Source organism: Thunnus maccoyii, chromosome 22 (genome assembly GCF_910596095.1).
Source record: "Thunnus maccoyii chromosome 22, fThuMac1.1, whole genome shotgun sequence".
Taxonomy (NCBI): domain Eukaryota; kingdom Metazoa; phylum Chordata; class Actinopteri; order Scombriformes; family Scombridae; genus Thunnus; species Thunnus maccoyii.
Genome location: NC_056554.1, coordinates 16289487 through 16312913, shown reverse-complemented (window position 1 = coordinate 16312913; position 23427 = coordinate 16289487). Strand labels below are relative to the sequence as shown.

At 40.4% G+C, this 23427-nt stretch overlaps 2 protein-coding genes across 7 annotated transcripts in view; one reads left to right on the top strand and one right to left on the bottom strand.

The window, feature by feature from the left end:
• Positions 1 to 14829, top strand: part of rin1b (Ras and Rab interactor 1b) — a 32007-nt gene extending 17178 nt beyond the window's left edge. For all 4 annotated transcript variants that reach the window (XM_042400376.1, XM_042400374.1, XM_042400373.1 and 1 more), the window contains 9 exons: positions 8 to 80; positions 359 to 450; positions 1148 to 1329; positions 1960 to 2244; positions 2560 to 3133; positions 7807 to 8115; positions 8773 to 8904; positions 9665 to 9834; positions 12846 to 14829. In XM_042400376.1, coding sequence (XP_042256310.1) covers positions 8 to 80; positions 359 to 450; positions 1148 to 1329; positions 1960 to 2244; positions 2560 to 3133; positions 7807 to 8115; positions 8773 to 8904; positions 9665 to 9834; positions 12846 to 13169 — 2141 coding nt within the window. In that variant the 3' untranslated portion in view covers positions 13170 to 14829. The remainder of the gene's footprint in view (positions 1 to 7; positions 81 to 358; positions 451 to 1147; positions 1330 to 1959; positions 2245 to 2559; positions 3134 to 7806; positions 8116 to 8772; positions 8905 to 9664; positions 9835 to 12845) is intronic.
• Positions 14830 to 15590: 761 nt separating this feature from the next.
• Positions 15591 to 23404, bottom strand: zgc:101810 (uncharacterized protein LOC493612 homolog). Of its 3 annotated transcripts, XM_042400386.1 has the most exons (10): positions 23310 to 23404; positions 22484 to 22595; positions 21283 to 21393; positions 19988 to 20146; positions 19723 to 19852; positions 17919 to 18055; positions 17574 to 17723; positions 17151 to 17296; positions 16860 to 16992; positions 15591 to 15954 (listed from the first exon to the last, which is right to left on the bottom strand). In XM_042400386.1, the coding sequence occupies exons 2-10, from the start codon at positions 22529 to 22531 to the stop codon at positions 15784 to 15786; spliced, it is 1185 nt and encodes a 394-aa protein (XP_042256320.1). In that variant the 5' UTR covers positions 22532 to 22595; positions 23310 to 23404; the 3' UTR covers positions 15591 to 15783. The 3 variants fall into 3 exon arrangements, with proteins under 3 accessions (XP_042256320.1, XP_042256321.1, XP_042256319.1); XM_042400387.1 differs by lacking the exon at positions 22484 to 22595 and having other exon boundaries at positions 23310 to 23350; XM_042400385.1 differs by lacking the exon at positions 23310 to 23404 and having other exon boundaries at positions 22484 to 22702.
• Between the last annotated feature and the right edge of the window lie 23 nt (positions 23405 to 23427).

The window sequence follows — 23427 nt, the reverse complement described above, 5'->3', positions numbered from 1 at the left end:
TAACCAGCATTCGCCTTGGAGAGCTCAGCACTCAGCTTCCCTGACCTGTGTCGACTGGTGGCCTTCTACTGTATCAGCAGGTGATATATTATTGTGGTTTTTCACTGATTCACTACATGGCCGAAAGTATGTGGACACCACTTTCCAAATACTGTTGTGTAGTTTTAATCTGGGGCTGTTTTTCAGGGTTTGAACTAAACAATTTATTTCCAATTAAGGGATATTTTAATGCTACAGCATAAAATATTTAAGACACTTTGTGGGAACACTTTGGGGAAGACCCTTTCCTGTTACATGACAATGCCCCTGTCCATAGAGAACTTGTTGCAATTTTTGTCATTCATTGTTTTGTCTGCAGGGATGTGTTGCCTTTCCCTCTTCAGCTACCAGACGCCATTGCTAAAGCCACAACACACAGGCAGCTGGAGGCCATCTCACATATGGGACAAGGTACAGTCATTGTCCTTTAGATCTCACCCTTTTCAAACTAAATTTACCAGGTACTGTTGTCAGTTGATTGTCTCTCTGTCACATTTCCCACTAACCAAATGAAAAAAACAACCAAAAAGAGAGTATAAATATCAACATTTCGTTCCTCTGCACTGGTTTCTCTTCAGTAAATGAGCTTTCATGTCTGGTAGTGTGATAAAGTGATCTAATAATTGAATGAATTAGTGACTGCCAGCTTGCATCTATTTTAACATGGTAACATGTACTGATGCAATGCAGCAGCAGAGAGTGAGATGTGATTTCATGATGGCTAAAAATTACACAAGATACAGTACAGTATGTGATGTGTCACTGTGTGTTACTGCAGCTCAAAGATATCCAGGCGCTTTCTCACAATCTGTTCTGCTCATCTCGCAGTAGATAACGTACAATTTAAATAACGTCCTGCTTCTTTGGGTTTTGTTTTGCGAAATACCAAATAGTTTTTCCAGTGGTTCTAAAGGAAGGTTTTTAGTTGCTGCTTTTTAACATAAATGGATCATTACCACATTCATTTCAAGATATTAATACAAGTACAAGGATGAAAAGAGTCCTCAGGTCTACTACATTTTACTTTTAAGTTTGGATTTTCCGTGTTGGTATATCTGTGATTACTGGACCCTAAACTCATCCTCTTCTTTTGTGGGTCTGCCTCTAGACTTCTGGAGCTTGCCGAGTGCTTCAGAGATCCAAAATGGACCGTTGGACCCGGTTCCATCAACCAGTGGCAGCCCGGGCCAGACTGCATTGACCCAGGACCAGTGGAACCTGCTGATCCAAGGCAGACAAGGCAAACTCTGCTTCATCAACCCACTCTTCTTGCAGCTGGAAACAAGCAAGGTTAGTATTTCAGCTTTGACAATAAGTCATATTCTGAAGATGGTGGTCTTCATCTTGCTGCTATGGTTTTGCAGCTGTTTTCCTGTCACTGTGACATAACTCTTCTTTTACTTTAATTTAAAGTTTATATGGTCATTTGTAAGATGCCAAAGGACTATAGAGCAAGATCAATGAAAACCACTTGAAAATGTGTTTTAAAATATGTGGAAAAAGTCATTCAAGTTTTATTTAGTCCCTCCAAACTTCACTTTTTAGCCATGCTAGCAGAATAGCTCCATGGATGGTCAACCTCTTTGGTTCAGATTGAAATATCTCAACAACTATTGGATGTATCACCATGAAATTTTGTACAGGCATTCATGATCCCTAGACAATGAATCCTACTGGTGATCCTCTGACGCTTCCTCTAGCGCCACCATGAGGTTAAACATGGTAAACGTTAGCCTCACAGAGCTGCTAGCATGATTGTAGACTCTTAGTCTTGTTTTAAGTTAAGTAAATCCATCATCCTGTTCTGCTAATATAACTACTGTTCACCTCACACCTCCCTTCATTCACTTTGAAAAATAAACACTTCATGGACCAGTGGCTGCTAAATGAAATATGGAATCCTCTTTTTATCTTCCACAGCAGCCACAACTCACAAACCACAGTGCCTCCAATAAAAGGCACCGCTTCAAGCGCAGCATGCGGCTCCGGCTCTCCGAGTCCTCCATGAATCTGTCCCTGGAGGGGGTCGGCTCCTACTCACCTCCCCCGTCAGTGGAGCATCCCGGCGGGTCAGAGAGGCTGCAGAAGTCTGGCACCAACTCACAGAGGAGAGTTCACGCTGGGGCAGGGGTCTTGAGGAGAACCCCTGCCGTATCACCTGGGTCCGCAGAGGAAGAGGACATGATGTCTGTCTATGTGCCACAAGTAATAGCAGTAGTTAGCGTCTCTATTTGTCTTTCAGACCATGTATAAAGTGACAGTCTAATAAATGTTTTTGTTATTAGTTTAAATACTTACAACACAAGGTCCATTTACTTGCTTTTTTCTCCTACTACTTCTACCGCCTACTTCTTAGTCATAGGAGGATTGAGGAGTAATTGAAAAACACTATTATTTACTAATTTTTTTCACAAGTAAGCAATGTCATCAAGTTTTTAGGTAACCCTTGTCTGTCTTGTATCAGTCTGTGATTGATTGTGCATACCAAAAATAAAAATGATCACTTCTATCCCCATCAAGACATCTGCCAAGGTGGAGGAGCCTCCAGTACCCCAGCAGTCTGCCCGAGCGGAGGAGCCAGGCATCGAGGTGGCGGTTCTGGGTTTGGAGCATCGCCCGGCTCCGTCCCTGGCCGAGCTCGACAGCAGCAGCTCCTTCAGCAGTATGGATGAGGAAAATGACTCGGATTCAGATCCAGAAAGCATGGCCCAAACCCAGATGCACACCTACTATCGTCCGCCACTGGTGCGCTCTCGAGGCCGCGGGGGGTTGCACCGTATGAGCGAGGCGTTCGTGTGTTTCTTTGCACCAGACAAGCGGCTGACGCGACTGGTGGAGGAGCTGTCCAGAGATAGACGCTCCATCTTCGGGGGCATGGTTCAGGACTTCCTCTTGGCACAGAGAGGGGTGCTCAAATCTCTGGCCTCCTCTTCTTCTTCATCATCATCATCAGCGTCCTCTTCCTCGTCACGTGTGACATCTGTGCAGCTCCTGCAGGGTCTGCGGCTCTTTCTGTCCCAGGTTAAGTACTGCCTGCTGGACAGCGGAGAGCTGGAGCCTCCCATTGAAATCCTGGTGCCAGAGAATGAGAAAGGTAAACAAATAGAAACGTGACAGATGTGTCAATGCAAAATGATCACTCAGTGTTAACGTGTGTGGTAAAAGTGAACAAACGTTCTTTACAGTCTCAGCAACTACAAGCAAACTGACTGTTGCAGACCAAAGTAAATTTCCAGTTGTAAAAACTGAGACCAAATAAAAAAGGCAAGACTGCAAGTTTTGTCTTTTGCAACTAAATGAAAAATATAAAAACTTGACTCAACTTAAGCTTCCAGTGGCGGCACTCAGTGGTCACCAGTGAAAGACTTGAAGTACCAGACAACTCCCAGATGTAACTTATCCTTGTGAGGCTGCACAAAGAAGCACGTTCAAAAGTAAATTCTTAATTGCGATGATTGAACAATGATTTGCTCATTTTCTTAAACAAAAATTACAAAAAGGTAACAGTTTTGTCAATGTACAGGTATATGATTTGTTTAAATAGACTCTTGCTTATATGTTTATATGATTTGACTAATGGTTACTTCAGTGTTAATACATCCTATATTAGTGTTTTAGAAATAAGTCATTAATCGAGACCAATTTTAGGTTGCCACTTAGACCAACTCATATTCTTCTCAATCACAACTTCCTTTGACTTTTTTTCTAGTTTTCAGTTCAAGTGAATGATTTTAATTACAGATCAATTCATTCAGTTGGTCCAGATGTCCTTCAGCTGTTCTCCAGAGGATATAGTAAGAGCCCATTGGAGGGGTCCTCCTCAGATTGATGAAAAGACATAGCAAGAAATGCAGGAGGAGATTGTAAATGGCTTATAACTGATCTGTTATCAGATCTAACTGGTCTATTAAGCATTAAAAATGGATCAACTATCTATTAATAAAGCCCTTATAAAGTACTCCTTATTAGGAAGACACTTTAAACATACAGTATATCCGTACATCACCAACATTTTTGCCTTTTTAAAATTTTTGTGTCCAACTTCCTGTCTGGAGGTGGGTTTTAAAACAAAACGGAGGAACTTAACCAGACGCATTTACATTATACCCACACATTGTTCTTTATTTTTTATGAAGAGACAGAGAGGCATATTGCAGCCTTATTAATTAATCAATCAACTTATTATTATCATCTTATAAAGTATGCTTCAATAGAAAGTTGCAGAACTATACGCATAAAAGTCATTTTACTGGACGCAGATCTTTTGAGTTCAGTGGCAAATAAACTCCAAAGTTAGTCACACTGAGTGAATCATTTAATTGAATTTAGCTGACTGTGCTGGATTACATTTTGAGCTCAATCTTCTCAACCATGTGAATTTCTCATATGCATGCATGATTAGTTTATTACATCAAAACACAGAGACAGTGAGAGCAGCAGGGGACCAGCGGAGAGAGAGAGAGAGAGAGAGAGAGAGAGAGAGAGAAATGTGGAAAAAAAACCAAAAAAAACTGTACTATTAGAAAACACTGATTCAATAGAGCACAGCGCCAGAGGACGCAGGTCTATGGAAACAGACAGCCTTTTTCTGATAAATGGTGGGCTGCCCAGGCTCCAGTGAAAGGCACTGTCAACACAAAGTAGTTTGCGTGGGGAGGGTAGAGCCTCATTCACTGGAGCTCATATTGTCTCTGGTATTTAGAAAACGGCATTAGGAAAACCCTGCGCGACACACTCACATCCATCGCTTTCAAAATGTGATTTTTCTCATTATTGTAAAGACACCGCAGGGTGTTTCTTTTGGAAGGATTGTAGTTAGATCTTTTGACTCAGTCCTGCATTTAGGTGTTTCTTTTTCTGACTTTGTTTGTGTGTGGCACGGCTGAGCGTTTGCAGGTGTGTGTATGTGTGTGTAAATGTGCAATGATGGATGGTTGCCTGGCAGTGCAGAGGCTTCAGGGGAGAGCGCTCGGCCTTCCTTCCTCCCTTCCTTCCTGCCGCTCTGATTCTGATTTATCTCGCATTGCGTCGGTGGGAGGCATTTGCATTTTTTTTTCTCCCCCTCGTTTATCATAAAAAGATATCACAGTCCCACGCTCACTTGAAGAGCAGCACGATTCAGGGGAGGGTGGGAGGGAGGGATAGAAATAGGTAGGTTACTTTGAAAATGTAATCAGTTACAGGTCTGTGAGTAATAGCTGGAAAAAAAGTGCTTTTTTCACAAGTAGCCAGGAGCTAAGAAAGCTGTAATCACACTACATGTAATCTGTTACTCCCCAGAGCCACTAACAGAGAAAGGTATGCAGAGAGGGAGGAGAGGGAGGTAGAGAAACAGAGGATGGAGGGTGTGAATGATTAATCACAAGGGGGAATGATATAGTAAGGTAGATGTGGTGGATTATACAGCAGGGAAACATGAAGGATGGAGAGGAGGGAGAGGAGGATATTGATGATGAGTGGAAAACAGTGTACACTTGGAGGATTGTTACCCACAGTCAGGACTGCCCACTGACTGCTGCTGCTGGAGAATCACTTAGTGTGTTGCATGTGCGCGTTCCCACGTGCGAGAGCATGCATGCATGTGTGCTGTACATGTACACGAGTTTGTGTATCACATATCACTGTTGTCAGGCCAAAAAAGAACCGGAGCTCCTTTGGGAAATACACTTATTCACTTTCTCTCCGAGAGCAATGACTTGAGGAGATCAATACTCCTCTCATGTCTGTGTGTTACAGAGCTAGAGCCAGGACGTAGTTAGCCTAGCTTAGCAAGAAAAATACTGAATGCAGGGGGGAAACAGCTAGGCTTGCTCGGTCCAAAGTTCAGAAATAGGACCACCAGCATCTCTAAAGCTTTCTAATTAGATTGTTATATCTAAATTATTTTGTCTGTGCACATTTACAGCTTTATATTTCATTTGAGGCTCTTTCAGAATATCTTTGCATCACTTACAGTTAAAAAAAACTCCTTATTTATCTTACACTGGCCCTCTATGCGGCCCCTCAGTTCAGCCTCTGACTGAAACAGGCTGTTTTAGCTCCTGTCTCTTTAAGGGCCCCCTCCCCACTCTGTTCTGATTGGTTAGCTTCCAGAAGATGCCACTCATTAGACTTCCACCAGCTCCAGAGGCTACATAAACAAACAACAGTAGTCGGATTTTGCTTCTTTTTCCCATTCTTTACTGAAAATGGAAACTTCTCAAATACATCTGTAGCTACATGTTTGAGTCCAATCCAAAATATGCAAGTTGACAACGCGAACAACCCTTGGAACCACCTTATCAACAAAGGCCATTTGTGGGCATGCACAAACAATCTGATGTCATCACAAGGAGGAAGTAGAGGTAACCCCAGCTTTTGATTTGCAGGGAGCATTTTTATATAAGTTTTGGGACTTTGACCATGTTTAACATAAACCTCTGATGTCATAACAGTATAAAAATAATAGAAAATCAAAAACAGCAGCTAGGCACTGTGATTATGAGCAGCTCCTCAGTCTCATTGCAGTGAAATTGCCAGATTTGGTACCTTTGTGCTTGTTTTAAGATCTACAGTATGCCAAGTGTTAATAGGCTTAGTTTTTTGCTTCGGACATAGCCAGGCTAGGTGTTTCCCCCTGTTTTCAGTCTTTATGCTAAGCTAAGCTAATCGTGCCCTGGCTCCAGCTCCATACTTAACACACAGACTCATTTAAGTATTCCACAAAAATACTCTTTGCATAATGTCACTGAGCCAAAACAAGGTAGAACATCCAACATTAAGCACTGACAGCTCTGCCTGATAGTTCCTGGACCATAGTGCAGTACTACTCCTGGACCAGGGACTTTCTGACTCCAGAAATTATGGCAGAAAAAAATATAGAATTCAGGAAATTTTATCCCTGGTTTCCCCCAGGCAATGAGTAATAGAGGCCTGGCAGCTTATTTTAGCCCCCCTATCAGGTTAATTCAGCCACGTATGTAGGTAAATGTGTGAAGTAGTTGGTCTTTCTGTAATGCACGCTATAGTGAAGAGTGACCATATGAATAGTCTTTTATACTCAGTGATATTTTAAAAAACACTTCACACGAGTGGACACAAAACACGAACAAAAACACAATCTGATGCAATGCAGTACAACAGCCCTGCAATCATTTCTACCACTGAGAAAGTCAATTTTTGTCAAGTCTGCGTCAGAAAGGTTTTGATTAAACTTTTCGAGACCCTAATTTGTGTTTTTGTGATACTGGATTACATCATATTTTTAAAGTTTTGTTGGTGTTTTTTATTCTTGTCTCATGAGCTCAAACACCCATTTAGATCCCACTTCTCTGCTTCATGACGATATCTCACTTCTTTAATTTGACAAAATCCTGATTCAGTACAATGCAGAATCTATATCTAAAACAGGACATTGAGAGAAAATGTGGGGGTGGGTGTGTTATATACGCGATATAATGTGGGTTTTTTGTTGTTGTTTGGAGTTTTTTATGTACTCAAATTAAAGTAATAGGATTTTCATTTTAATGTTGGATAGCAGTAACGGTAAAAACATACTTTTTTTTTTCGTCCCAATGGCTCCATTGCAATGATCAGCATATTTTTCTGGGCCTCTTGCCAGTGCCTCTAGATATGTAGACACCAGCAAATGACCAAATAAATAAAACTCACAAACAACCTCATCTTCAAAAAGCTGTCAGTTTCACAGTTGTATAAAAATACTCACTGCTCAGCATCAGACTGTCAGAGCAGTTCCCCAAAACAATTAACTCTTCCTTCCATCCCCAGACCTGGCGCTGGAGCGAGCCATGTTCTCCTGTGTGCTCAGGCCTCTGAGGTCCCACCTCGAAAAAGCCCTGTTGGCGTTGCACAACGAGGACGGCTCCAGCCAGCGCCTCACCCAGAACATGCTGCGTCTGAGAGGGGACGCCGCCATGGAGCAGCTCGGCGTACGTACGGGCGTCCCGGACAGCCGTGAGGTGGAGAGAGTGAAGAAGAAGCTGGTCCTGATGCAGCGGACGCACTCGCCTATCGATAAGGTGCTCCTTCTGCTGCAAGTGTGCAAGTGCGTCCACAAGGCCATGGGGTCCTTACATGGTGAGACTCTTTGATGCTGCCTGGTCAGAAATGTGTAGTGTTGCTACTGTGAAGATTTCAGACCCAAATTACATTATTAATTTGTTTTATCATAGATTATTTCAGTCTTGAGTTGAATTTTGAACCTTGTAGTTTTCAGTTGGTTGCAATCTACAACCTCACTGCTAGATGACACTAAATCCTACACACTGACCCTTTAAGAGGAATGAGGGTCAACAGACTTTGCAGAGGCAAATATCTTGTCACTTTCAAAAGCTCCACACTTCAGATATATTGTGTCTGCTTGAACTGTAGCACAACCTGTCTGCTTTTCATCCCGACCTGCTGTTGCTCCTGGCAGAAATGTAATGCATCAGTGCAGTTGTATATTGAGTATAATACTGGTACTGGTGCACTGTAACATATTTCATATTTATACTATTCTGACATTTACAAAGTCTAGTTAGGTAGGAAACTATAGTAGAGTCATTTTAAAAGGTTAAATATGAGCTACTATATGTCTGGAAAGTACAGTTGGTGATGTAGTGATATGTTTCATGACCGTTCTTTCAGTTTGAACCCAGATTGAAACACAGATTTGGACTGTTAGCACCCAGTGTCAAAAAATATAAGATTTTACCCTTTTCTCATACTGTCCTCCTGTTATTTTCTTTGCAGGACAGGAAGTGAGCTGGGAGGACTTCCTGCCATCCTTGTCGTATGTGCTTGTGGAGTGTAATAGGCCTCACATCCTGATAGAGGTGGAGTACATGATGGAGTTGCTGGAGCCGTCCTGGCTCGGAGGAGAGGGTACGACCTAAACTCTGAATACTACGTGTAGCCTGAAAAGGTGCAACGAACCAGCTGTGCTTTAACTTTGTCCACCACCTGTGTTAATCAGGTTTTCTTGAGGCCAAATATGTTTAAATTTGTTCAACCAAAACACAAATGCTAATGCCTGTATGTGAAAATGTTTTTTTTTGGTTTTTCACATGACAAAAATGACCATGTCAGTACAGATCGTGTCACCATTCATGTTTCTTAAAAGCTGTGGTCACTTTTTTCATACATATCGTAAATAAAATAGGCTCCCAACTTCCTCCGTCAGCAGGTAGTCACAGTGTTTGTGTGCATGGTTACAGACTCCAGTCACAGTCATGAGTTTGGTGACTTGATACTCAACGTGACAAAATCTGAAAAAAGATTTTCTCAGCATTATAAGTTTAACTCCAGTGACTCAAGACTTCACTTGAAATTAAGTTTTATGACTTTAAAGACTTGAAACCCTCCCCAAGTGGAGGTATCAAGGATGGTGCCATCAACACATTAAGAGAGAGAACAGGGAAACTTTAAAAATTTTAAAGTGGCCTTTAAATTACAGTCAGTAACAAATGCGTTATGACTTGCTTTGAGCCCCAAACCCAAAGAGCAAATGACAAAACAGCCAACTATAAACTGAGTAAAACAGCTCTTAATTCTAAGTCTTAGGAGACTTACAAGCACTGAGTGAGAATAAAGAAGAGCGTATGTGCTGCAAAATTTAGTCTAGTTTCTAACTTTTTTCTTCCAGGAGGGTACTACCTGACCAGTGTGTATGCCAGCCTGCATCTGATCCAGAGCCTGGACCAGGAGCAGCCCTTCTCAGGCTGCCTGACGCCGGAGGCCCAGGAGGCTCTGAGGGAGTGGAGCTGCAGACGGAGCCAAGAGGCCCAGAGGCAAAAAGAGAACCGGCACAGCCAGGTAGGCACCAGATGTTTACGTTGTAGCTCTACTACACCACAGAAATAGTGACAACATTATGTGTTGGTTTGCTTTATGCTAATTTTTCTTTAGAGTTGTCACACATGGCTTCCCTGCATGAAGTGTTGGCTGATGTGTAGACAGTTGCTTATTATGTGGTGATAATTTCAGTGAGATATTTTCCACTGTACCATGTGAATGATGTAATGGCAAAATTAAAGAAATTTACCTTTTTTTCTGTTATTTTTGCTATTAGTGAAAATACCAGAAACACTTTGTTTTACTAGTCCTTTCATTTTATAACAAATTCCTGTAATTTGCAGGTATTTAATAGTTAATAACAATTTCTAGGACATTTTACAGAAAGGGTGGTGCAATTTGGTGCAAATCATAAGAAAATATGGAAAAAAAGATGCTTCATATTTATTTCCTAATTAGACTCCTGAAAATGCTTAGTTTGTATTAGTATTAGCATATTAAATTCTTTCTTAAAAACCCTTTAATGAGTGAATTTCCTACATACTACCAAATTACATTTCTCCCTTTCAAAGAAACGTTCTAAGAACGAACAGTTGCACAGCAGCTACTTTTAGGAAATTGTTGAAAAAATGTTGAAAAAACTACTTATGAAACTACAACTCAACCAACTTTTTTCCATTTTTCTTATCATTTGTACCAAATCGCACCAAATTTTCTGTGAAACGCTCTACAAATTAACCATTAAATACCTGCAATTTACTCTGAAAATTTCCAGGAAATTAGTATAAAATTAATGGATTTTTAAAATAAAGCATTGACGAAATACCATATATATAAGATACAAGAACTAGTAATGTGTTGTGCTGGCAACATGTTTGTAGATAGCATAGGTGCTTACCATATTATACATATATTTTATTTCATGTAAAATATGTCAGATAGAAGTGAGTCAAGCAGTTGTTTCCTGCTTAGATGCCAGGTATTGAGTGGTACAAGAGCCTGTACTGTTAAATCTTTCACCGACTAACTGATTGATCAGAGTTACAGTTGTATCAAATGTGGGATTTTTGTATCTGGAATGTGGCCAAATCTGATCTGATCCTGTAGTTTAAGCCCGTTAGGTGAAAGTTGGTCGATTAATGTGCAGTTCTGAGTCTTGTCATGTGTCATGTGCCCTTTGCTTTAGTGTATTTGTCCGCAACTGACAACCTACCTGAATCTATTTTACAACCAGGAAATGATCTGTCCTGATATCTTGGGTCTTAACTCGAGCCCATCTGGTTCTTCAAGAAATTTCCAACACCAAGAATCATCTACAAAGTCTTTAACATACATTGTCTCTCAATTCAAACTTGAACATCTTTTATGCTTTTCAAATGACACAAAGGACACAACCTGCAACAAAAAAACAAAGGCGATAATCCTTCCAAAGAGGTCAGACGTTACATTAATTTTCCTGATGGCAATGCACGCTGTCAGCTTGTCCTACATCTAGGACAATAGATACATACTGTATCTGATTCAGGGCTGATCTCAGGTCTCACTGCTGCTTGGGACATTGAAAACCTCTTATATGATAAAGGTCGTGCATAAGGTGCAAGATTTTGGGTCAAACAGTGGGCTTATAGTAAGTCATTCATCAGAACACACCTGGATTTCCCTCCTTTGCGTGCCAACACGTTTCAATTCATTTGAGGGCATTAGTTTTTAGTCATTTTTAGAGGTAATCCGCTGATCTGGGGCCGCCGGCTTACGACGGGTATGCACTAATGCTCACACACTCTTGGCGTTTACCTACACTCTCCTATTATCACTCTCCCGGCCTCAGATTGGCATAACGGTCCACCAGATGCCATGGAAAAAAGGCATTGTCATCCACAACGTTTCTGTCTCGTCACGTGGTGCCTCTCCTGGCTTCAAATAGCTGATCTAACTCACCCGGCAGCCAGATTTTCCACTGACACAGGCGGGGATCAGTGAGCCAAGTGCTATGAAGAAGTGGGCGGTCAGATAACATGAAATTTATTGAGCTGCATCTACCCATCGAAGCAGGCAAACACAATATGCACACGGACAGCGAGGAGCTCAGTGACTCTGTAAGTTTTGTTGATAGCAGACCTGTTGATTGTAATTGCTGGTGTGTTTTGTTTTTTTTTTTCCTTTTTTTTTTTAGAGCATATTTGGCCACTTGTGCATCTGTGTATGTGTGTTTGTGTGTGTATGTGTAGGGGGAGGTGTGTGCAGGTAGGATGGGTAGTGTGTGTGTGTGTGTGTGTTTGTGTATGGCAGAGAAGAGGATTCTCACTGGTTTCTCAAGACTGGATGTTTGGTAAAAGGATTATGTTCAGTATGGTTTTTTTTTTTTTTCTGTGTGTGTGTGTGTTTTAAAGAGAGTTGTGAGGGCGTCTGTAGGTGGTTGAATCTGACATTATATAATAGCTTAGGTACTGTGCAGTTGCTGGTTAATGTTTTAAGAGTAGCAATTGTTGAGGCAGCCTCATTAGTTATGCGTTTCATCACTTTTTGTCCTTTTGAAAATGTCGAAAAGTTTCTGTTTGGATTTGAGTGCTGTGTGTGCTGCTGTGTACAGGAAAACTTCACCAGAACACCAAGTAGAGCGAGCTTAATGGATTATATTTGATGAGTTTGGACGTGGTCATACTCTGGTGGATTAATACTGGGAGTTTGTCAATGAAGCAGTAACATACAACAGAGAAAAGAGCAATTTCCCAAAGATGCTTTTCGTATAAAGCTCTTGGACTTGTGCGTGTGTGTGTGGGAAGTAGAGGCTTTGTTTTAGAGAGAATTTCTTTTGTGAACATCATTTTGGCTCATTTATTGTAGTGGATTATCAGGCTGTGTGCTTGCACAGCTCTCATTGCTCCTTTGGCTCCATCTCTCTCTCCTCCCCCTCTTCTGCCCTCACTCCATAAGCCTCTTGACCTCTGTTTTGCATGAATACAGTATATATTCACTCTTTTTTTCTCTCTCTCTCTATCTCCTCTTCTCCTCCTCTCTCTCCCTCCCTCCAGAGGTGCGTTCGGATACTGTTCCAGGACGGGGAGCGGAGCGCCGTGCGGACGTTGCAGTGGAGAGCCGGGGAGACCAGCCAGGCCCTGGCGCAGCTGTGTGCCACCACCTTCGAAGTGTCCGACCCGCAGCAATACACCCTGTACTGGCGCAGCGGCGGCGAGATGAGGGCCTTGCCGCCTCAGGCTCAGCCCCAGGACCTGGCCAGCCACAGCGAGGGAGGCCCCTCGCTCTCCTACCTGAGGACCGACCACGACTTCAGCAAGATGCGGCGGCTCACCAGAGGTGGCGCCGTGGACCTGAGCGAGTCGGTGTGTGAGGAGTGAGTGGGAGGGATGGAGGAAGGAGGGAGGAGGAGGAGGAGGAGTAGGAGGAGGAGATGGATGGTTGCTCTCGCTTTCTCTCTCTTTCTCTCTCTTGTTCTGTCTCTTTCTCTCCGGCGGTGTGTTGTGTCTCATCGTGGGTCAGGACTTGTTGTGAAAAACTACAGCCCTTCACCAGACTAGGAGCAGACCTTAAATGGTAAACTCTTCCCTAAATGGACCAACATGCAGAGCAGAACAGGCCCTGCATAGGGACTGTTGCCAAAAGTTGTACTATGTACCACTCAGTGTGGCTGCTAGTGTAAAGGAGTGTACTATTTGTGACATGGAAAATGTGTAATAAATGGATTTGGTTGTTATTTGACACATGAACCCAGAGTTATAGCATGAAGGGATTACATCATTAAAACGTGAGGAGGCTCAAATCCAAAGACAAATTCTGTGAAACTACCGTTGCCTGGAAACAAAATCACCTTCTGTATGCACACGAGAAGGCAAATTGTCCACTGTGGTGATGTAACCCTTTCACGGAATAGTTCTGGGTGAATCTAAAAGACACTTGGATGTTTTTATTACTTCACTTTTATGTGTAAAAGTCTGCAAATCTTTGGATGGAACCACATTGTTAAAGGGTTTGGGGATACAAAACCTTCATGTGCCCCCTTTGGAATACAGTTTGATTGACAAAAAAAAAAAAAAGGAGATGTTTTTATAGCCAAGACCAAACCTCAATACCAAAGTGACAAAAACAGTCAGATAAAGAGGCCATTTTTGTGCTACAACAGGTGTTTACTTTGAAAGAAATCAGGTTTACAAGCACGAGGGAAGCTTTAAATCAGCTGTTCATTTTTAGAAGCACCCACAGAGACAATTTTATTTTTGCTTTTTGAGAAAAAGCGCAGACACTCCTCCTTGCTTGAGTATTCTATTAAGTGTTTTTGGCAGGGCGAGTAATTGGTGAGTAGGAGGGAAGTGATAGAAAAGCATCAGCTCTCTGTTTTTTAAAACCATGTGAGAAAAATAAATTCACATCTCGAGGCTGAGACGACCTGCAACAGATTTACTGAATGACTTGCGAATGTATTCGAATCTTTTTTTTTTTCCGTGTCAGAGTTTAATCCTTTCAGAACTGCATTCATTTCACGTTTTTAATCCACCGCTTTTGAGTTCTACTGTTTCTCTTCTTCTTCTCTGCACTGTAAAATAACAACCCGGACTGAGAGGACAGTCTGACCAATAAGAATAACACTGATGACTGGTAGAATGTAAATGTAAAAGTCACCAGCTTCTGGCGTCTCCTGCTGCAAGTCATCATTATCAACTGACTGTTCAACTCAATGTCATTATCAATTATCATATTGTGTATTTAAAACTAACTTTTAATTGTTTCGATTTGTTGGGTAGATATCGAACCTAAGTATGGATTTTCAACATATCTGGAGTTTCTAATCGGCTGAGGAGGTTAATTTTTTCGAGAACTATGATGTGTTTTGAACATAATTGCATGCTTTTTCATTTAACGTGAAGGTTCTGCGAATGTGATGTGTGTGTGCGCGTGAAGCATGTGTTCATTGTGAGAGCTCACTATTTCTTTTCAGTGTAGAAACACATTACTGTATTCTGTCAGGTAACTCAGTATCGCAATAAAAAAAAAATTGCAATATCTGTTCACAATGTTGTTACATCCGGTTTTGTACTGAAGTGGGATTGTGGATGTTGTGATGTCATGTCTTACAAAGACTCAACAGCAGAGGGCAGCAAATAACAACAACACAGTTTCAGTCCTGCTTCTACACTACTCCAATCTTTAAATAACTGGTTGTTTATCAAAGGTTTGTGGTTTTTAATTAGGGATCCTAACAGATTTGACATTTTTCTCTCTATTTTAGCTATAAACACATCAAAGACAGCACTTCTTACTTTTTGCACAAAGCTTAATTGGAACGTATGATAAAAATTTATTTAAAAGCATCTTGGAAAGATGACACTTTGTTTAAAATCATCTTACATTTGACTTATAAAATATTAAAAACAACACTGTCCAAATGCGAAAAATATCTAGACTAGAAGAATTTGCATACTTTAATAATCTTTTGAGAAATGTATCTTGACAGTAGCATGATAAAAACACAAATAACAGAGAAAAACACTTTTGCCCAGAGGCTAGTTTGACAGGTTCACGGTTGTTTAACATTTCACATTTTCTACATCAGCCAGTGGTGTTTTCCAGCATATATCAACTAATTGTTCTTGACATAAAAGATAAATCATGTAATTGATAAAATGTCAGAAAGTAGGGGAAAATGTGCTACATTTGTTTTATCCAAAACACCCAAATATATCTACTTTACAATGATATGAAACAGAGTAAGCAGCAAATCCTCACATTTGAAAAGCTGAAACAAGAGAATATTTAGCATTTTTGCTTCATATATGACTTAAAAAGTTAATCAGTTATCAAAACTCTTGTTGATTTTCTGTCAATCAACTAAATGATTAATGCAGGGATGAAGGATGGGATACAAATGTTTTCATCCAGCATGCAAGACTGTTAGAAGTGAGAACTTAATATAAAAATTGAGATATCTGGGTGACATTTTCCTTATAAGCTTTGCTTTTATCTGACTCCACCTCCGAGTTTCTGCAGCACTCCCAGGCCTTTCTCCTGGTACTCCGCCCTGCTCAGCCAGAAGGAGTCCTTGTCTTTCATGATGTTGGCGAGCACAGCGCCGCCAAGGAACACCATGTGTTTACGCCGGGGAGGGTCCTCGATGCGAATCTTAAACTTCTGCAGAGATGAAGAGAGGAGACAGGAAATGTCATTAAAACACAGTGCAAATATCTTTTCCATTACAATAAAACTGAACCTTAAACCTTTTAAACTGTTACCCACTGAAACTCTTTATTGCAACAAATGCAGCAACTATTATACTATAATATTAAGTTATAGCAACAATAATAATTAAGTTAGCAATAATGAAAAAGTATACATTTGTTACAATTTGGTAAAATTGTAATAACTAGTCAAAATTAGATACACAAATCTTTTCATAAAATGGTCATTAACTACTGTGCTATATTTTAAAAAAACACCAAATACACTTATGAAAAAGACTTAATTAATGTAATAATTAAACCAAATAGTGTAATTATTGTGTTCGACAATTTATTCTTGATTTTGACCTTCTCAACTCAAGGTCCACTTACTAGCATGCTCTGGAGCTTTCAGTCTTCATCTTGGCGACTGCGTGATACATCAAAAGCTCCAGAACAAACAAGTAAGTGGACCTTGAGCTAATATTATTGGAGGTCTTAGAGGTGCTCAGAATAAAGCAAAGTTTGAACACCTACATTTACGTGACAACTGAGCAAAATCTATCTGCTGATGAAGACCATGCAATATGGTTGAAAGCTCCATAACAAGCCAGCAAGTGAACCTTGAGCTGAGATTGTTTGGACAAATGCAATTATTATTATGAAAAAAGCTGTTAAATCAATGCTATGTAACATTTATTAAATTAATGGAAAATGTATTATGTTAACATCATAGCTTATGCTACAGATTACGTTGTCGTTACATTAAAGGTTTATGAGATTTATGCAAATGTATTATACATTATCAGCAGTTGTGTAACATCTTATTTAACATCTCCTGTAAATCAGAAATAGCATGAATAATCTTGAAGTTCTTACAGATAATTTCTGAGTGTCTCCATCCAGCACCCTCTCCAGGTAGAGCTGCTTGATCTCTCTTTCTAATCTGGATGGAAGACCAGGGTACATGGTGGTCCCTCCTGACAGAACAATGTGCTTATAGAAGTCTGCCCTGCAAAAAAAAAAAGAAGGAAAAAACGTATTAGATGGGAAAATGAAGTGCTTTGTCCGTCTACATTCCCTGTCTATCTTCCCCAGGGGATCTACTTTTCACTGTTGTGTTTATATTTGTTTAGGATTTAGTAAAGACAGTAGCAATGAGACTCAGACCTGAGGTCAATGTCTGCAGCCTGGATGGTGTTAAACAGCAGCTCAGCCACTCCTGCTCCCTCAATGTTGATGAGGTGAGGCTGGAAGAGGGCTTCAGGAGCCCCAAACCTCTCTCCACCCACCTTCACCTGCCGGCCGTCAGGGAGCTGGGAGATATGGGATGAACACATTAGAAAAATTAACTCAGTCTCAGGTCAGCTAAATATAATATACAGAATTTAATCCAATTTTACACACGGTGAAATCAGAAGAGTAGTCTGACATTGGGAAATATACTTTAGAATTAGATGAGAAGATTGATGCCACTTTCGTAAGAGTGGTATCGATCCTTTCATCTAACTCTTGGCAAGAAAGCAAAATGTCAAACTACTAGTGCATGACTTTTGAAAAAATGCTTTCCTGGGATTTTGTTTTTCACCGTACAGTAAAGGACTCCACCAGGTAGGTGGTCTCTGTGGCCAGACGCTGCTCCTGCTCGATGTTGTATCCCACATAGCAGAGTTTCTCCTTCAGCATACGCACTGTCTCAAAGTCAGCCGAGTGGTTGAAAGCGTAACCACGGAGGAGCAGGAGCTGATGGCGGGAAGATAAAAGGTGACTTGTTAAGCTTGGAGTAAAAAAAGAGAGTAACTGGGAAAAAAAACCCATTCCTGATGAGAATGCAACTCTTACCTTCCAAGTATGTTGGGTATCACATTTATAGCCAGTCAAAAGGTTGCAATATTCAAACACCTACATCTCAAACTCAAACTGAGTTTCACAGCTCACCTTAATGAGGTACCGTGTGATGTCACGTCCGGCGATGTCCAGCCTGCGTGTGAGGTGGGGTAAAGAAAAGCCTTCGTACACTGGACAGATGTGGGTGACACCATCCCCCGAGTCGACAACCACACCGGTCAGCAAACCTGTACATAGGATAGTTTCCCAATGAAATGTTCAAAAAATAAAAATCAGGGAATTTATCCATTAATCAGTAGGAAACAGACAGAACAGAGGAGTTGCAGAGTAACCTGGAGCTTAGATTGACCAGGAAAGAGAAGTTCAAGTCAAGTCAATTTTATTTGTATAGCGCCAGATCACAACAGAAGTTATCTCAGGGCACTTTTCACATAGAGCAGGTCTAGACCGTACTCTTTAATTTACAGAGACCCAACATTCCCCCATGATATTAAAAAGACAAATACATCTGATTGACAAGAGCCATGACACTGTTTACATAAAAGTTGGTAAACTCTTCAAGTAAAGGTGGAACTGGGCTCTAGGGTTGGGTTGAGAGAGAGAGGGAGAGAGACACACAGAGAAGCACAGCAACAACAACAATAATAATTACAATAGAAATATGACTAATAATAATAACACAGGACCACAGCAGCACAGAGCTTGCAACCATGGACGAGAAAGCAAAAAAACTCCACGGAAGAACCCAAGTTAGTAACATGAATTGATGGTACATAAATGCGTACAGATGGAGAGGAGAAAGGGAGAGGAGCTCAGTGCATCTTGGGAAGTCCCCCAGAAGTCTAAGCCTATACTAGCATAACTTGGGGCTGGTACAAGGTAAGCCTGGTTCCACAGGAGAGGAGCCTGATAGCTGAAGGCTCTGCCTCCCATTCTACTTTTGGAGACTCAAGGAGCCACAAGTAAGCCTGCTTTCTGGGAGCACAGTGTTCTAGGGTAGGGTACTATGAGCTCTTGAAGATATGAAAGCGCCTGACCATTAAGGGCTTTATAGGTGAGGAGAAGGATTTTAAATTCTACTCTGGCAGCCTGATAATAAGGAATTGCAATAATCCAGTGTAGAAGTAACAAATGCCTGGACTAGTTTTTCTGCATCTTTTTGAGACAGGATGTGCCTGATTTTTGCAATATTACGTAAGTGAAAAAAGGCTTTGAAGATTGTTTTATGTGGGAGTTGAAGGGCATGTCCTGATCAAAGATAACTCCTCTCCTTATGGTGGTGCTGGAGGCCAGGGTAATGCAATCTAGAGTAGTTATATCATTAGATAATGTGTTTCTAAGGTGTTTAGGGCCAAGCATGATAATTTCAGTTTTGTCTGAGTTTAGTAGCCGAAAATTGCAGGTCATCCAGGTCTTTATGCACTTAAGGCATGCTTGAAGTTTAGTTAACTAATTGGTTTCATCTGGCTTCATTGATAAAAAATAATTGGGTATCATCTGCATAACAATGAAAATTTACAAAGTGTTTCCAAATAAGATTACCTTAAGGAAGCATATATAAGGTGAATAGTATTGGTCCAAACACAGACCCTTGCAGAACTCCATGTCTAACTTTTGCGTGCATGGAGGTTTTGTCATTAACGTATACAAACCGAAATCAATCTGATAAGTAAGACTTAAACCAGCTTAATGCAGTTCCTTTAATGCCAATTAAATGTTCCGGTCTCTATAATAGGATGTGATGGTCAATGGTGTCAAATGCAGCACTAAGATCTAACAAGACAAGTACAGAGAGAAGTCCTTTGTGCGATGCAAAGGTAGAGGTTTGATCTTGTCAATCACTCTAAGCAAAAATGAAAAAAAAATACAAAAGATGAATAAGTTGTTTTCTTACCCTGAGCGTATAGAGTTAGCACAGCCTGAATTGCCACGTAGATGCCGTGGAACTGGTACTTCTCAAACATGACCTCTGTAATCTTCTCACGATTCTTGGTGGGGTTCATGGGTGGCTCAGTCAGCAGGATCTTGACGAAGTAGAAATAAAATACAACTGAGTAAATTGGTGCACAGAATATTTGGCAGCAACCTTTATCTTTTATATACATTAACAATAACAAAATGCATTTGGCAAAAATTTTAAATGTATACATCTTCTGTACCTTGCATTCTGAAGGGTTGATGTCCAGGCGCTCGGGGCCAAAGGTGTGGTCCCACAGGTGAAGCATGTCATCCCAACAGCGCACCATGCCATTCTCCATGGGGTATGACACCTCCAGCATGGAGCGACATTCGCTGGCCTCGTCCCCCACCATCAGATCCTGGGTAAAAATATCAGGAAGAGTTCAGCCATTGTAGAAGAGGTGCAGAGCAGAGTGTACTGTATTTCTGTCTGAAACTTTTTTTGTTTGTGTTTTCTTACTGAAAAATCAAATAATTGATCACAAAAAAACTGAGTAGGGCTGGGTATTGTTTAAAAAATCAATACTTTTCAATGCCAAAGTATTTAAAAAAATACTTTTTTATACTTTAGTTGAGAAATATAAATATTGTGTTTCTACAAAACATTTTTTCCAGTCATAAAAATATGCTGAACTTCTCAATGCATCAGTTTTAATACAAGCATCTGAACAAAAACTGAAGTCTAAAATTATCAAAGTTTCCTGATTCATATAAGCAAATAAGTCTCATAAAATTGTCTAATAATCTGACAATTCATTTGATGCCCACTTTCAATACTGTTTTTGATACTAATACAACAGTCACATTTTATTTGGCACTCAAAAAGTACTGAGGTTGAATACCCAGCCCTACAAAGGATAGGATTGATCATTTTTTAAAATGATAGAAAGTGAAAAATAATCTTTACTAAAGAGGCACCTGTCCAGCTTTCACAACTTAGTTTTTTATGCATTGCCCTTTGAACTGCTGCCTCACAAAATACTGGTGAGCAGTCCTGAAAGGATTAAAAGGGTAAAAGGTCTGAATAATCTGTTTGACCTCAGCCTGTACGAGCACTCAAGGGTTACATGAGCATATGAACTTAACTGTGTCTTAGGAAGCTAACAGGTGTACAGTTCTAAGACACTTTAATGCGTATGAGCTGCGAGATAAGAAGAGCTGAGGGAGCAGAGGTACGTCAGGTGTTTAACTAGCTGAGCAAATCTTGTAGTGTTTGTCCAGACTTACCAGTTAATCATTTCTTTTGCTTTTTATAGAATACATCAACACACAGATGAGGCTGTAATCATTTTTTAATAAGAGGCTGTATAAAAGTTGGTGACTGTTAGTAAAACTAGAAGTTTTGATAAGTAATACCTAGTTTTATAATTATATTATGCAAAGGATTTGTTTAAATCTTTATGTTTCATTCTGTTAAAAGATGACAACCAAAACACAGTCAGACTGGCTTCTGCTTCCAGGTTCAGTGAATGAGCAATGAGCAGGTTGACCTCACCTTTATCTCGATGTTGCCCACTTTGGTGCTCGATCGTATGACCGGCCGACCCACCATGGCAGGGAAGATGTGGTCAGGGAAGTTGGATCCAGCGAAACCACACTTGACAAACTGGGAGAGGGATGTGAGAATGAAACATATGAAGATTTTTTTTCACAGATATGAAGTTCTCCTTTTTTGAATGTTGACTGAAACTGAAAGTTTGTTTGTGTAGTCCTTAATCACTGCCACACATTAATACTACTCCTGCACTAGACTGACTTAAGTATGGATAATTTCTGTTGACAAATCAGTTCCATTCAGTTTATTAATCCAGGACTAGGCTTAATCTGTATCCAGGAAACTGACCCATAGTGTATTATTATGGTGCTTTTACCAGATTGTCTTTCATTTATCAGACTAATGCCATTGCATTTTTAAAAGCATGTGGAATAATTCATTCGGCAAGCACAGGGAAATAAATATAATGCTACATTGCCTTTAAATGGCACGCAATTATCTGCAGAGTGCTCTGTTTCTCTGCCTGTCATGACTACACCTTATACTGTTGTGTCTCAGCTTGTCTTTGTGGCCATAGATACATTCCTTAGCCTGAAGGGATGAAATACATTCCAAGCAAAGGCTGCAGGTGAAGGCAAAACTAGGCCACTGCCACTTTCTAACTGCAAGTACGGTTCACACCTCATTTTTGTCCAAGCTTCAATGCCTGGATATCAATATTTAATGCCACAATACAGAAGTGAAGAGCCACTCCTGAGATTTTAGCGCCTCAAATCGCTCTTCCTGCTTTTCACCCAATGCGTGTGCAGTTCAAAGCATCACAACCATTTATGGTGGTGGTGTGTGCATGCAAGAGGCAGAGTGACAAGTCCAGACAGATGTGGAATCAGGCATGCACACAGATTCACGCCCTGGTCTCTTTCAGCTGTTTGTCACTAAATGATCCGGAAACAAATATATTACTTTTAGAGCAATGACTATAAAATAAAACACAGATATGTAGCATACCTGGTGTAGATTTAGATAAGAAAAACTCTTAAAAAGAACATGTGGCTTGCACAAACAGTGTGATGATTTGAAGATAACACTTTCAATATGCGCTAATATCTACTCAATAAGAAGAGAGACAATAACTGATACTGTTAATAGGCTGTCAAGCTACTGTATTCTTCAATTTTGACATTTTAGACTCTTGACTTACCCCTGTCCCATTGTCGCAGACCACCACTTTCCTCCCCTGGCTGTCCATGCTTAAACAAATGCTGCAAACAGCTCAAGAAAGCCTACTTCCTCCTGTCAGGACAGGGGTCCGGCTAACAAATAACCAATTCAGGATTATTACACATGAATTTAGCAGTGTCTACAACTGACAGGTAAGCATAGATTTCTTGCAACTCCTTCCAGCGTGGGCGGGCTTACTAAATGTGAGGACGCCCATTTTTTGTGGCCAGGGAGGAGTGAGATCTACTAGACTTTTTTTTTTTTTTTTTTTTTTTTTTAGGGAAACAGGAAGTGTTCCTTGCCTATGTGACTATTAATTATCTGTCATTGTTATTTAGATTTTTTGTGTCTATGCACCTTTATGTTTTTGTCATTGTAATTTAAGTATTTTGAATTGCTTCAATAAAAATGGCATTTATATAAAGTATGGGGCATTTACACAGCTGTAATGTCATAATTATAGATAAAAACAGTTGCTAAATCAATCTGACAGTACATGTACCAACTTGTGGCATTTCTAGTAAGATAGTCCTATAAGACCTATAAAAACCTTTTCACAGCAGACATTTTGACTTGTCAAAGCAGGAAAAGCACAGGTGTGAATAATAATATTAACGATGGCTCCATTCAGTTCAATGTCTGCTATGAAAAGGGTCATAAAGAAACATTTCCCAAGTTAGAGGTGATGACCAGAGGAGACTCTTGTACATTCCTCACCAAAACAAAAAAAAACTTTATGGCTAAGTTCATTTAGCATATTATTAAACTTTCCCGTGTTGCGTGGTTGAAAACGAATGGTAATTTACCCAAAAATGCTCATTGTTGTTGTTTCTGACCGTTGAGTCGTCGAGTTGTTTTTTTTCAACCGTTGGGAGCAAAAAGACGTCTGACGCAACTTCCGGCTGCCATCTTTGTTTTGGTTCA

What these genes read in the sequence shown, in the direction of transcription:
- zgc:101810 (XM_042400386.1), bottom strand. Translation starts at nt 22,531, where the DNA reads ATGGACAGCCAGGGGAGGAAAGTGGTGGTCTGCGACAATGGGACAGGG. An exon ending in ACCTGGTGGAGTCCTTTACT is followed by an intron (nt 17,297 to 17,573) that starts GTACGGTGAAAA and finishes CATATCTCCCAG; the next exon opens with CTCCCTGACGGCCGGCAGGT. An exon ending in GAGACACTCAGAAATTATCT is followed by an intron (nt 15,955 to 16,859) that starts GTAAGAACTTCA and finishes TCATCTCTGCAG; the next exon opens with AAGTTTAAGATTCGCATCGA.